The following is a 14,320-nucleotide window of genomic DNA, read 5'->3' as shown; positions in this document are numbered from 1 at the left end:
GCATGCCCCCTTAACCCTACACATCTAACACCCCTTTCTGCTTGGTCCGGCCCCAATGAAACAGCTCAATGCGAATTCCACGACAGTTGCCCATTGAATTGAAATTTTTTAGATTTGTTGACCAAACCAACTGATCTATATGTATGTATGTACGAGTATATCGCCGTCAATATCTCCCCAATTTCCATAAAACACACACATTATTACTTATTCAAAACTTATTTGTTGATTTGTTCAGTAACATCATGACTTTTTTAGTAATTTGCTGTTATTACTTGCTATTTTATTTTTAAAGTATAATATAAAGTAATTGTAATTGTTGTTTTTGTAGATTATTTACAAATAAATCAAATATGTGTCTAACGAGAACGCACCACTTCACTCATTCACTCGCCGCTCGAGACATGCGTCTTCAGACATGTGCGGGCGGGGGAGGAAGTGACATTTTCTTATTTTTACAAATTACCAGTGTTAAAATCGTAAAAAAATCATAAACTCTTGTGTTTTTATCTTTACATTTATGTTACTAATTCTAATTCTATGCATATATGTATATACTTAAGTTGGTGTGTTGTTGGTATACTAAATCTGCTTCTGCTTCATGATTTGCGCTTTCGCTCTAGCATTCTAACTCTGATGAGGCGGTGTGGTTATATTCTATAATTTGCGTTTTTGTTGTTGTTTTGATTTAACTTTAATTAGTTTAGTTTATTTATTCATTTATTCACTATCCTAAGGGAGTAAGTTGCCAAAAACTCTAACTCTCACACAAATACATAAATGTTAACCTTGCGTGGAACTGCGGCAGACTTGCCAAACAGAATTGCATCTATGTACATATGTATGTATACACTGATTGGTAGTTATGTTAACAACAGCACTTGAGTTTCACAAAAACTGAAATTATTCCCTGATCGTTCTATTTCTAATCAATTCGTCGCATATATGTATGTGTATATGTAAGCAATTAAATAGCTAACAGACACTTGTTAGTGATAGTGAACGCACCACGACCTTAAACAAAATTTAAGCTTTTTCCTAGACTTGCCGTTAGAGCCGATATAGCCGTAGTAGTGCATTCGCTTGATGCTTTCTAATGACACTAATTTAGGATATGTAGTGAAGGGCAACCAGAGCACGGGCTCTATCAAATGCGTATTACACAAAGGGTTATTATAGTGATTACTCTCATACAACAACAAATCTAATAATGTTGTTTCATTTTAAAATTGTATAAAATGAGCGTTATTTACAAAAAATTAAAAATAAAACTTATACAACTTGGTGGTTCTGCTGTATATATTTACTTAACGCGCAAATCTATTTTTATTAATATAAATCTTTAACTTCAAGCAATTCGTACTGTCAAAGAAACTGTCAAGCATTTTAACACACCAAGGAAAAATTAATTTTTTTAGCTACTACACTTCATTACAACATAAAATATGCAGTTATTTTTGAAAAATAATGTTTAATGTCAAAACATAAAAGTGAGATATATGAGCCAAGCCTTCACCATTACATAAATATATCTAATTTAGGGGTGATATTTTCGCACAAAACGCAATGATTTAAAACTAATAATTTTACCAGCAATAAATAAACAGTTATATATAATATAATCATTATTCATACAGCTTGCGAGTATGAAAATATAAATGTGTGTATGTATTACTCCAAAAAATTTAGTTTTAACAAAATCTAAAAAATATTGTATTCGATGAACAACATGGGCAACGCGACTCTTTGCAGTTGGGCTAAAGTTGTGGTGCACGATTGTTTATTTTTGTTTTTGCATTTAAGGTTATGTTACTTAGCATTTATATTGTTGTTGTTTTTTTTTTCATTTAAAAGGCATTTATATTGCGTGGTTACTGTTTGTGTGTGTGTGTGTGTGTGTGTGTGTGTGTGTTGAGGGTAGTGCTATTATGCCTAACGGTAGAAAACATTGTGTTGTTGTTGCAATGGTAATTGATTGTAAGTATGCAATAGTATTTTAGTAATAAATTATGTTTACTGTTTTCTCATTTAATAATTGTTCTCAGTCTACGTAAGTGTTATATTTTTCGTTCACCTCGTCTTCTTATTGACAGCAAAGAATTACACAAAATTATGTATACATAAAGGTATTTTTTGCCTTTTCGTTTTTTTAACTAAAATAAAGTTACTGTGTACTAGATATATTAAAAATATGTATGAAGTGAGAATTCTATAAAATAAGTATCTATTCTACGTCATTAAAGAAAACTGTAATTAATATATTAAATTTTTCATGGTTGTTGTTATTTTTTGCTATGGTTTTCCTTAGCATTTAACTGCTGCTGATGCTGAAAGTTTTGTCTCATACAGCATGCTTTTACTTAACACAATTTACTCATTTACCCTATAATTGTTCCAATTGACAGCAAACTCAACCATCTCTCAGCATTGTACTCCAACGCACTTCGTAAATATTCTTTGTTATATTACACATAATTACAGCATGCACTCATACTGCGTAGTATGCCTGTTTTGTATCGAGATATACATATGTAAGTAGTTTCTTAGGGGCTACTGTAATCATATTAGATACGTTACAATATTGTGACGCGTTGCTATGTGTGAGAGCTTAATACGAAATGTTGTCGGTTTAGGTGGTGCTGATGTTACTATTTGACGCGTTCGCTTCAAAAGGCACTATAAAAACGTTTTGTTTGCCTTATGCATTCTAGATTTACCGGGATTAACGCGGCATTTGAGTTGCTGTATCAAATCGGATATCTTGAGCGCTGGCCCCACCTTCATGCCAAGCAAAGTGATTATCTCGTCTTTAGACAATTGCAGCAAACGTTTGCCATCGATTTTATTACGCAAAAATGTGTCGCCGTGAGCTGTACAATCATTGACGCGTAAAAATTGTGAAACGTCGTACACATTCCATGTATCGGGTATGAGGTCTGCTTGTGGGTCCGCGTTTTGACTGTTACTGTGGCCACCACTACTGCTGCTGTTGTTCTCGTTCGAAGAGGACTCAATCAGACGCGGAATGTACTTGCTATTGCAGACGGATGAGTTCTAAAACAACAAGCACATATTACAATTATAATTTGTTCGCGTTTATAATTCATGGAACTTACCCCAATGTAGCTGGTGGCTTTTCGTCCCACAACTGGCGGTGCTGGCGACACAGATTTCTTTACGGCCGCGTTGCCACAACGCGTTGTCGCGGCCGCCTGTGGCGTGGTGCCTTGTTGCGCGGCGCTGAGTTTTTCAGTCAACGCCTGCTGACTGCCATCGTTATGTGAGAGTGGTGTGGATTGACCGGAGCGATGACTGGTGCTGTCCTCTTCATAGTCACCATCGTCGTCATCATCTTCGTTATTATCCTCGTAGAAAGCGGCATTATGATGCTCTGGCTTGAGTTCGAGTTTAATACTCAACTTCGGAAGATGCGGATTCGTTTTCAAAGCGATTGTACGTGGTTTTGCTGAAATTGACAATACAAATAGTTGAGAATTTTTTGATTTGCTGTGTCGGTTGCTTAAAATACCTGTATTTGAATTTTCACCAACTTTTGCTGAGGATTTTTTCTTGCGTTTTTTCGGACTTTTCGTTTTTGTGTTCGCCTTAGCCGTAGCCTGCACAGGCACGGGCGGACCTTCGAGTTTGTGATTCACCAGCACACACCAGCCTACGGGATAAACATCTGGTGATTCGCAATCCAACCATTGATCATACTCATCGGTCCAACCGTCGAAGTGTATTTTAAGCAGACGCCCGACTATGCGTGACACAGTCGCCACACACACCAAACGTGGATCCATGAGGTCAGCACATTCGAGGCTCATGCCGACCTAGAGAATTAAAATGCATAAATATATTAAGAAATAAAAATTAAAAAAAACTACAAATAAATTTACAAAAAATATTTAACATTCATTCCAACTAACCCGAAATCCATGATTAGGCACAATCCGATGGAATAAATGCTGGCCAGCAGCAACGCTACCCGTTTCTTGTAAATATGTTTCCCAATTAAATGTGTTGACATCATAACCATTGGGCGGTGTCAACGTTATGCTATTTGAGGCGCAGAAGCCAACTGGGAATATGCTCGGTGACTTTTCGTGATAGCAAAACCTGCATATAAATAAAACCAAAAATAAATAAATAATAAAGTAATAGTGTTTCAAAAGCTTCGCGCTCACCAATCTGACCCTGTTGCATCTGGCTGATAAGAATCGATGCGTATCATTATGTAGCCGAATTTAAGCACCGCCATTACGGTTGCAGCACAAATCGATGATAAATTAAGTGGATCGACCGCCTCCAATTTCATTCCTTCAACAAAACCATTGCCTTTGCCATCCATGTAATATTCTTCGAAAGTGAAATTCATTTTGAAAAGCTCAATTGTTGCATCATCCTCATGCACTTCAATCATTGCCTCTCGACCAGCTACAGAGTATACAAATGAGATATATTAGAGTTATGACAACATTTAGTAGTGCAACAACTATGTCTTACCCAACATACGTTCCAAATAATCATGAGGTGCTGCTAAATTGTGACCAACAGTAGTCGCCCAACCGACCGGATGTATGATGGGCGAGTCCTCATGACACCAAAAACCGTCGTCCGAGTCAAAGTAACGCAAAAACAACCGTTTGCCTACAATTTTTGTAACCGTTGCTAAGCGAACCTGTGAGATTCGATCCTTGTCCACGCACTCCAAATTCAAGCCCAGTCGGAAACGCGACTGCATGCTGTCATTGATTTTGTTATAAAAGCTGGAGGGCAGTGTACGTGCGCCAGACAATCGTTCCACAAGGAAATCCTTCCAATCTTTGTATTTATTCTCTATGGTACGGGGCGGTATGAGTGGTTTACCACGCGTCGCACACCAACCAACCGAGTGCACTTCCGCATTGCAAAGATTAACCCAGAAGTCATGTGTGGGCTCATCAAAGCCTGTAATCAAATAAATTCGAAAATAATTTTAAGTAAACCTTCTAAATTTCATGAGTACCCACCTTCGTAACGCATTAGGGCTTTGTATCCACAAATGTTTAGGATCGTCGCGACCCAAAACGAGTGTGGTGTCTGCCCTGGCTGCACAATTTCCGTGTTATCACAATCTGTATTCTCCACCTCAACTTTCATGTCAATGCCAATGCTGTCCCAAACCTCATAGCCGGGCGCATGTGGAAAGCAAGTGACGGGTGCGGCGAAAAAATTCGGATGCGACAAACGCGGCGTCCAATCAAATGAATGCGACGGATCGTACATACGACGACGTATACTAATGATTTTCTCCATTTGTGGGCAGGAAACTGGTAAACGTTCAAATTTGGGTATTTGCGGCAGGTCCTCTTGTGGCAATACATCACGGTACATTTGAAGTGCTTTTGGCGTGGCAACCAAGCCGCCCGTATTTACACTTAAGGCGCCATTCTCACTATTTAGACCCGCTAATGCGCCGCCCCCATCCATGCCAGTCAATTCGGTGGACATGACAGGTTCGCCAAACCCGTTGATTTGTGTAATTTTCGATTGGTCTGTGATGCGGAAACGATAATTCGAATTCTTAATATGAGCAACACGTAACGCCAACTCAATATCTGATTGTTGAGGTTGTGTATCGTGTTGCTGTATGTCGTTGCTATTACCATTGTTACTGCCAGTTGCACCATCGATATGATCTTGCACGGGGGAATTGGAAATCGTCTGTTGTTGTTGTTGCGCACCGCCAGCCATTTTAGTGTTGTTGACTACCAATGAATAGAGTTCACCGCGAGCGCAGGACATGCTGCAAAAACGTCGAGATTTCGTATAGAATGTGTGCTTTACACCAATTGCGCCGCAACGCTCGCAGACGGCTGGAAAATATATTAAAAAAAGTAAAGCCAAATCATTAGCAATTGATAAGGAAAAGTTAAGTTTACACATGCGCGCAATTTCGAATAGCTGCGAAACTGTTTAATAGCAAATATTATTTATTTTCTGTGTTATTAGTTATTTCAAGTTAAAAGGCTGAATGATTGGTTTCAGAAAATCACTAGCGGCTCTAATTAGTACGTATAATATCACTATTTATGAAATAGGAATTCATTCTAGAATTATTGTGTGCCGGTTTCTTTTTTGGCTGTGAACATTAATAAATCTCAACGAGAATACTGTAATACAAATTATTTTCTAAGGTGTTAGATCATATTAAGATTTAATCTAATTATTGTTGTTATGGTATTATTATTTTAATTTTATTTAATAAAACCTAAGTTAAAATTTATTAACAGAAAATTAAATGAATTGATTTTCAAAATCCATAATTAAAAAAAAAAAAAAACATACCCATGCCGTCTTTCTGAATTGGTATGACCGATGGATCTATGTTCCCCTTATATGCTATTGGTGTTTTCAGCACCAGTCCTGGCCTGTTAACTGGTTCTATTTTTCGAGTCTTACGTTGCGATGAGCGATGGTGTCCCGTTCCTCCACCTCCACCAAATCCTCTTGCTGAGGTTGAAGCTGTTGCCTGCATTGCGGCCGTTGTGGTGGCGGGCACCATCACCTCATCGCCACTATCGCCTATTAATTTGTGTCCACTATCCAAAGGGACTAGCACACCATTCTCATCCATGCCATGTGCATGTGGGATATCAACGCCACCACTACTCCCTTCGGCCACTTCTCGCTCGTCAGCCATAAATTCTGTACCATCGTATGAATTCGAGTCCGTCATCATAACGAAATCATCAATATTTATAATTTCCTGTTTCGGTGCTAAACCACCGTCATAACTACCATCATCCAATTGATCATAGATGGTTTGTGGTTCATCATTATGTACAAATTGTGTGGACAATGATTTATCTACGCTGACATTGCCACAAACGCTGTTGTCACCACCTATTACGCCGCTTCCTGTGCCATCGTCGTCGTCTATAACTTCCGTGTAGTTTTGAAAAACAGCTGCGGCCGATTGTTGCAGTAATTGCTGATGCAAACCGCCTACTTGTGCTAGACCGTAAATATCATTGGAATTGGCCGCAATAAGAGCTGTTGGTTGTACGCCCAATGCAGCCGCTGCTGCTGCTGCCGCCTGACCACTGAAATCCCCCCCAACAATACTCATCATTGGATTCAAATCCTTTACATTTTCGTTTTATTACACAAACCGGAAAACCAACCGTATTCGCAGTTATATTTGTTTATACATCCGTATATACCGACAAAACATTCGTTTTAATTTGTTATAGCGGTTGCAATAATAATTCACCCGATAATGTTATTTAAGTCAAAATAGATTTTTATAAATTGCGGTAGTTTCAGATATTATTGTTTTTTTTTCGATTTTTGGGGAGGAGTAAATGATCAAACACAGCAAGAAAAAAACATATGAAAAGAAAAAGAAAGATTTTGAGAAATAAATGAGTGAAATTATAGTAAATAAGATTGAATTGAAGATTTTAAATTCAATCGTAAATGAAATGTACTCGATTCAAAATGATCCATATGTAGCAAAAGCTTAATTATTTATTTACATACATATGTATGCATGTGTTACCATGAAACATGTTTGTAATGTAATAAATAGTTTAAGGCTTTGTTATACGTACCATTGTTGGTTGATGTGAGGATAAATCGTCCATTACAGAAAGTCCCACTGATGGATGTCCAAAGAATGAGGGTGCGTCCTCCACTGTGATGCGTTCTGGATTATAGTGACTCATCCACATCATACGCAGCTCGGAGGGATTCATTTTAGGTTCACTCAATAATACTTTGTCATTTATAATTTCCAAATTTCGCACAGTTCTGTAGTCGAAACTATTTCGTCTTTATCTATAAAACAAATTGTTTTAATGAAGAGATTTTCATCAATATTGTATTTATTTAATGTGTTGAATATACGCTTGATAAAATATTTGCTTCAAAACTTATTTTAATTACAAGGAAAGAGAATATTTTAATTAATATTTAAAATGTAAGCTGCATTCTTATACAAGTGTATTAAACACTGAAAAATTTTGAAATAATACTTTTGTTTACAAGATATGAAGCACTTGGAGGGTACTTGTATGATAAGTGGTGTCAAAGTAAATATTCATTACTTTTCCATGGCAAATATAAATTGCAGTTCATTTATTTTTTAATTCTATCACACATTTTAATATCACACTTTGAAGGAAAAGGATTTTTAAATAAATCTAAAGTAATCACAATTCCTTTGTTTTACTATTGTTTTCGGGTTTTATTAGCACAATTAATAAATAACATAAATGTAGTTTTATTTATTGTCAAATGTTATACTTTTTGGGATTTTAGCAAGGCTGAAAACGCATTTCTCGCAATAAACACACACGCCGCCGCCACCACAAACGACAACGACAACACGAACACGAACAAAACTCAACCCAGCCACCAGCCAAAATGCACTTTTTTCGAATAAGTTTAACGCCTCTTACCCTGTTAACTTTTACACAAATTTAACCACTTGACTCTGTTCACAATCTTAGCTGCATTTTGCAATTCTTTTTAGACATAATACTTTTACTTTTTATGTTTTATTCACAACTTAAAAAATATAATAATTTAGTTTGTAACCAAACTGCTCTTGCCAAAATCAACGATGTTAATCGACAAGGAAGTATTTAGTGTTGTATTTACCATACAACATATGCATCTATCTCTTTTTGATTTGCATGTTTGGAACGCAGTGGCGGTAAAACAGAAAAAGGGAAATGTTCGCTTACTGCGTTTGGTGAATAGTGTAATAGAAGAGGTAATACAAATAACCATTAGGGAGGAGCAATAAACAATATTTTCTATTTAACAATTTTATTTATAATTTAAATTTCAACGAAAATTTATTATTGAAATGCTCGATTTTCAAAGCTCTAACAAACAGGTAGACTTTAATTCTAATCATTCTTCAAAAACTCGATATTACTGAAATTTAATAAATTATTTAGAAAAAATCTCATATTCTTGATTTAATCAAAATCACAAGGAAATAGCTGAGCCTCGCCTTCCGTCATGAATATTTTCATGGCCCTGTAAAGCAAGGCTATTCCCAAACTTTTCTTTCCGTTAGCGGTCCATTTACTTGAAGGTCCATAGTAAACTCCTCGTTTTTGGTTTGTTAAATTAGGGAGACTTATTGCATCTATTATGGCGGCCTTGAAATAGAAAGTTGAATTATGTTTAAGCTTTCACTGTTTATATACAAACCTCACGAGTGTACGCTTCATATGATGATATATTGTGGAAGACGTGGAGATTAACAACACCGAAACCACTTTTCCAAATATCGATAATACGATCTGCCTTGCTGAATTTAGTTGTTTGAATACTGTTTTCATTCTCATTTAAAAGCTCGGCTGTAATGGAAATTAGATACATTTTTAATTGTGCCTTTTCTTTTTGTTGAAATTTTTAAACCTTTTTTTAGTACCTTGTTTGTTCAATTTGTTTATGGCTTTATATAAATGTGAATATGGGCGCGTTGATTTTGCTTTTCCCACATAGAAAATCGCGTTCAAAAACTGTTGCCAAATTACTCGTTCATTAAGACCCTACATACAAAGAAATATTTTTAATGACTAATAACCGTATTGTCATGTAAATAAAATGGGGAATTTTTCCAAAAAAGGTGATTTTCTATATTGGATTGTTTATTATTCACTACTTAGAAAAATATATAATATACATAAGGATGAGCGAGAAGGATAAAAAAAAATGATTGGGTTTTATGAGAATATTAAAATCTCCTTTTTTGAATATACCGTGAAAAAAAACCCGACTTCGCACTATAATCACATTTTCTTTAGCTCTGATAGGCAGATTACGAGAAATCCTCGGGTCTATTAAAAAGTATATATAACACTGTTTTAATACTCGTTTCTTTTTATTGCACCAAATTGGGCTAGAGTTGAAATAAGTTGTGGATAAGTTTTCGAATTTCTCATAATTTTGAATACGTTGGAAGGCTTTTATGGAAGAAATCGTCCGTTGCAATTCCATAGAAAATTCTAAAATATATAAATGATTTGAAATAGTACGATAAGGCTTTCAACCCAACTTACTTCTTTTTAAATACATCGCTGATCTATTAAAATATATTTACTTTAACTCATATATGCAACAAATATAATAATTAATTGCTTACACTTCTAACATGCTAATATGCGTAAACATTAAAAAGATTAAAAGTTCTAAATTCATTTATGACAAAAAATTCAAAAAAGTTAACCGTCAACCAATATTAGTCGAAGTTCACACAAGGTACTTCTACTGCGATATATATTTACATATATATATATGTATTTATCTCGCCCTATGAGCAGCAAAACTAATAGTGGTATTCAGATACGTCGTAAACGTATGTCAACATCGCAAAATTGCAATATCGTAAGGCTGCGTGCATGTCGGAGCTGCGAAAAGCGATAACAGCGTCGATAAGAGCAGCGACAAGAGCATAGCGTCGAGTTATAGTTTTGTGTGGTGTGCATAACTGAGCTGCGATAAGAGAGTAAATTGCATTTGCAATTTAAGTTTTGTATAGTGAACAGCTAAAAAATGAGTGATTCTGAAGAAGAAAATATTTTGTTGTTGACATCTACTGCTGCATATTATCATATGCATAATACTGAGGGGACAAAACGCTCGTTTTCGGCGCATCCTATAAATCAAGAAAGGCCAAATTTGGGAGAATTTCATCATCTTTATTGTAGCTTGAGACAGGATCCAAAAAAGTTTTTCGAATACATGAGAATGACAAGCGATACATTCGATTCCATTCTGTCTCAAATTTCGGATCGACTGCAGCAAGGCTGGCGAAATATAGTAATAATATAGTAGTATAGAAATATAGTAATAAACCAAACAGTCGCAGGGCGACAGAATCAAACTGCTGAATATATTCGCAATGTATTCAAACTATACTTTTTTCATAGTCCAATTTAATGAGTTTTTAAAATAAATGGCACAATAACACAAACTTAACCGTTTTAATAAGCAGACGAGTATGCGACAAACGAAAAGAAACGGTACATTTTTGTTGTTCTGCTGCTCATAAGCATCAACAAATTACTATTGAAAAAAAAACAATGGAAAAACCAACACAAATGCACTGTAAGCTTAAAGTCATATTAAAGTAACAATTTTACAATATAACACATGAAAACATATTACTGCACTTACTTTTTGTATTAAAATGTGTGGATATTTCTAACCACAATTTATCCAAAACGAACCTGTTGTGGTGGTTTGGATCTTTTTGATCCCAGATTGCTGGTTTCAAAGATACTGCACTTATTAAGCCTTCCGTGTCCATCATCGATAAGAGCGAAGAAATTACTGACCTACAATTTCTACGCTCTTATTGATGATAGCCAGCAAAGAGTGAGTTCGCGCGCTTCTCCGACACACTTCACACTTGTATTAAATTACATGTATCAATTTTCTACGCTTCGCTCTTATTGACGCTCTTATCGCTTATCGCAGCTCCGACATGCACGCAGCCTAAGACAGCTGTTAATTTTTATATGCATTTTATTTTACGACAACCTTGCAAACATGCGACACCATTTTCAGTGGCATTCATGACATGTTTACAATTAATTCACAATCAGCTGATATTGCCACAATATTTTCTGTGGCAGCTACTGGATTTTTAAGAGAGGGAAATGTCAAAAATGGCAAGTTAATCTGACAGCTAGCGAAAGTAAAAAAAAAACGGAAAACTTGCAAAAATTAGCAAATAAACTGCCGTGTGCTGTTTTTGGCAATTTCGTCGTATTACTTCTTAAGAATTAATCAATATAATATTGAATAAATTATTATTCAAGATCTTTTAAACACAATTAAACAAATGACAGAAAAAAATTAAATAACTTGTATAATAAAAAACAATAAAGTAATTAATATATGCACATATATTTTAAAGAACCTGGCAGCCCTGCATATATCATGAGATATCGCAAAAACAGCTGATTACAATAAATTAAAACAATTTTTGTTTATAGCGGTAGAATGTTTTTACAATTATTATTCTAAAATAAGAATTTATTTGAATTAAACGCGATATATATATATATATATATATATATATAAATATAGCAAGAAAAATATTAAAACACCAGATTAATAACGATAAAAATTCAAAACTAACAAAAAGTATGCCAACTATTATTGCTTTGGATGGTTAGTAAACCAATTTAATAACGGAATTAATTCACTAGAGCAATAACAATTATTATTTTTTTAACAGTGTCATTATCTATGCAACGCCAAATACCCGGCCGGAGTGAAGAAAATGCTCTTACATACCATCAGTTAGCAGTCAAGGGTATATCGCAATTACTGGAACATTTGTCGGCTACATCAAAGTTGGAATATGTTTCATTAATCATATACTCCACAACATCCGAGGTAAAGGTGGATTTTACAAGAGATTATGACATGATTCGTCAAGCTCTAAAAAAAGTAGAACCTGGCGACAAGCTTTGCCTCATCAGTATGTTGAAAAATGTTGCTAGTATATTGTCCACGAATTGGGGCACTCAGAACTACTCTCAGGTTGTGGTGTTTACAGATTGTGGTTTGGGGTACGTAATGATTTCAAAATATGTAGACACATTAAAAAGAACATTTTTACAATCGTTACAGTTTTGGCAGCACCGCACTCAAGGGCTTTTTCCACAGTTATGTGGACAAAGAAGATGAACCGCAATTCGACTGGATTAAACAACTGAAGGCGGTCAAGTTAAATTTTGTGTGTATGGGAGTTCAAAGTGATTATTACTTCACACGATCCTTGCCAGTATATCAGCAGCTTATCGATTTTACAGGGCTTAAAGGTAATGTTGTACACTTATTTAAAAATGAATTTAAAAATCATATTTCCCCGTAGCTCAACTTTATATGCCGAAAGCAGTAAAAGAAACCGTGGAAGGTACTGAAAATACAAATGACACCAATAAGTCCTCAAACAACAACAGCGTCAATACAACGACATCTACAACGGGATCGCATTCAAGCCACAAAAGTGAGCTTGGTCGCACTGCTATGTTCGATTTAATTGAAAGAATTTGCGAGGCCAATTTCAAACCTTACGAAGTTACTCTTAAAGCTGGTGGATATTTCCGATTAGAGTGTCCTGTCGTTATATGGCCACGACCGGTACCATATAAAATGGAAAATAGTGAAAGAACTGAAATACAAATATCACAGAAAATAGAGATCTGCGGGTTTTTGTCACTTTCGGAAATTGGTTCACCCGTTTCTTTAAGCCGACATTTAGTTGTTCCTAAAGTGGATAGAGAAAAGCCAGTTCGACGTTCATCCGAAAAATCAAGTTCCTCAAAATCCTCATCAAGTGTTAACGCCAGTTCTACTACAAAACCAACATTAGACGTAAACCAACCAAACTATGAGTACGAAAAATTAGAACAGGAAATACGAGAATTTTACACAAAAGACATTAAAGACGGCGATGAGAGCAGTGAGGATACTGAAACCAATATGAATAAAAGTGGCAGTGGTGCCTTAACAACCGCAGCTGAAAGAGAATCGATGTGCGTATTACTCCATGGCGCTATGAAAGTCGAAAACTTAGCTGCTTTGGTATTACTAAACGATAATTGGTATGGTTTTCTCTATTCCTATGCGGATAGTAAGAAAAAGTCCAATTTAATGTTGAACATCTTGCCACCTGGTAATAATGTTATTCCCTGGTTGGGCGACTTGCAGTTATTGGGTTTTGTTGAAGATTTAATGCCCGGCGAAACAAGCGCGTTTCCAGTGAAGGCCGATAAACGTTCATATTCGCAAAGTTGTGTGGTGTGGATAAAACAGGTGAGTTTGCAGTCCGATGTGCAAAAAGTGCTGCGACATGCGAAGAAAATGCCAGAGAAGACGCAGCATTTCTTCAAGGAATTGAACCGCATACGACGTGCTGCACTATCCATTGGCTTTGTTGATCTACTCGAAGCTATGGCGACCCTATTTGAAAAGGAAATTTCACAACTTTCGTTGGGCACTAATCCAGAGTGCAGCATGCAACTAAAACATGCCGCAAATGAATTGCGCACTGAATCAAGTCTGGACATAAAGACGTCGATTGTGCCATTACAAAAATTCGGGTCAGCGGGTGGTGGCAACGATAGCGCGCCTTCGTCAGTATCTGGTTTTATGTATTAAGTATCTTAAAGACGACCATTTTATGGCAAATGAAACTTTTACAATTTGTGTATACGTTTTTATATTATGCATCTAAAATATATGATATACATATATTAAATGACACTAATTTCAATACAAAAATTGAATTTAAATC

The 14,320-nt window shown here is 35.8% G+C and overlaps 3 protein-coding genes across 6 annotated transcripts; 1 reads left to right on the top strand and 2 right to left on the bottom strand.

Moving 5' to 3' along the window:
• Window positions 1–1,819: 1,819 nt before the first annotated feature.
• Window positions 1,820–8,607, bottom strand: Sfmbt_0 (polycomb protein Sfmbt). 3 transcript variants are annotated; one of them, XM_011185262.3, is made up of 11 exons: window positions 8,448–8,607; window positions 7,599–7,824; window positions 6,331–7,129; window positions 5,649–5,858; window positions 5,013–5,537; window positions 4,507–4,950; window positions 4,188–4,437; window positions 3,930–4,119; window positions 3,530–3,833; window positions 3,117–3,466; window positions 1,820–3,054 (listed from the first exon to the last, which is right to left on the bottom strand). In XM_011185262.3, the coding sequence occupies exons 2-11, from the start codon at window positions 7,740–7,742 to the stop codon at window positions 2,677–2,679; spliced, it is 3,594 nt and encodes a 1,197-aa protein (XP_011183564.1). In that variant the 5' UTR covers window positions 7,743–7,824; window positions 8,448–8,607; the 3' UTR covers window positions 1,820–2,676. The 3 variants fall into 3 exon arrangements, with proteins under 3 accessions (XP_011183564.1, XP_054084317.1, XP_028896478.1); XM_054228342.1 differs by having other exon boundaries at window positions 5,013–5,858; XM_029040645.2 differs by having other exon boundaries at window positions 3,117–3,833; window positions 5,013–5,858.
• On the bottom strand, window positions 8,448–10,227 carry LOC105212902 (ankyrin repeat and LEM domain-containing protein 1). Of its 2 annotated transcripts, none has more exons than XM_029040678.2 (5): window positions 10,068–10,227; window positions 9,802–10,013; window positions 9,437–9,557; window positions 9,214–9,362; window positions 8,448–9,161 (listed from the first exon to the last, which is right to left on the bottom strand). In XM_029040678.2, exons 1-5 carry the CDS (start codon window positions 10,081–10,083, stop codon window positions 8,976–8,978), a joined length of 684 nt encoding a protein of 227 aa, XP_028896511.1. In that variant the 5' UTR covers window positions 10,084–10,227; the 3' UTR covers window positions 8,448–8,975. The 2 variants fall into 2 exon arrangements, with proteins under 2 accessions (XP_028896511.1, XP_028896512.1); XM_029040679.2 differs by having other exon boundaries at window positions 9,880–10,013.
• A 1,762-nt stretch (window positions 10,228–11,989) lies between these two features.
• LOC105212903 (integrator complex subunit 14) lies at window positions 11,990–14,318 on the top strand. Its single transcript, XM_011185258.3, has 4 exons — window positions 11,990–12,186; window positions 12,254–12,590; window positions 12,652–12,842; window positions 12,896–14,318. Exons 1-4 carry the CDS (start codon window positions 12,162–12,164, stop codon window positions 14,182–14,184), a joined length of 1,842 nt encoding a protein of 613 aa, XP_011183560.2. The 5' UTR covers window positions 11,990–12,161; the 3' UTR covers window positions 14,185–14,318.
• Window positions 14,319–14,320: the final 2 nt, after the last annotated feature.

The sequence above is a fragment of the Zeugodacus cucurbitae genome, chromosome 3, assembly GCF_028554725.1.
Source record: "Zeugodacus cucurbitae isolate PBARC_wt_2022May chromosome 3, idZeuCucr1.2, whole genome shotgun sequence".
NCBI lineage: Eukaryota > Metazoa > Arthropoda > Insecta > Diptera > Tephritidae > Zeugodacus > Zeugodacus cucurbitae.
This window is presented reverse-complemented; position numbering and strand designations above follow the sequence as displayed.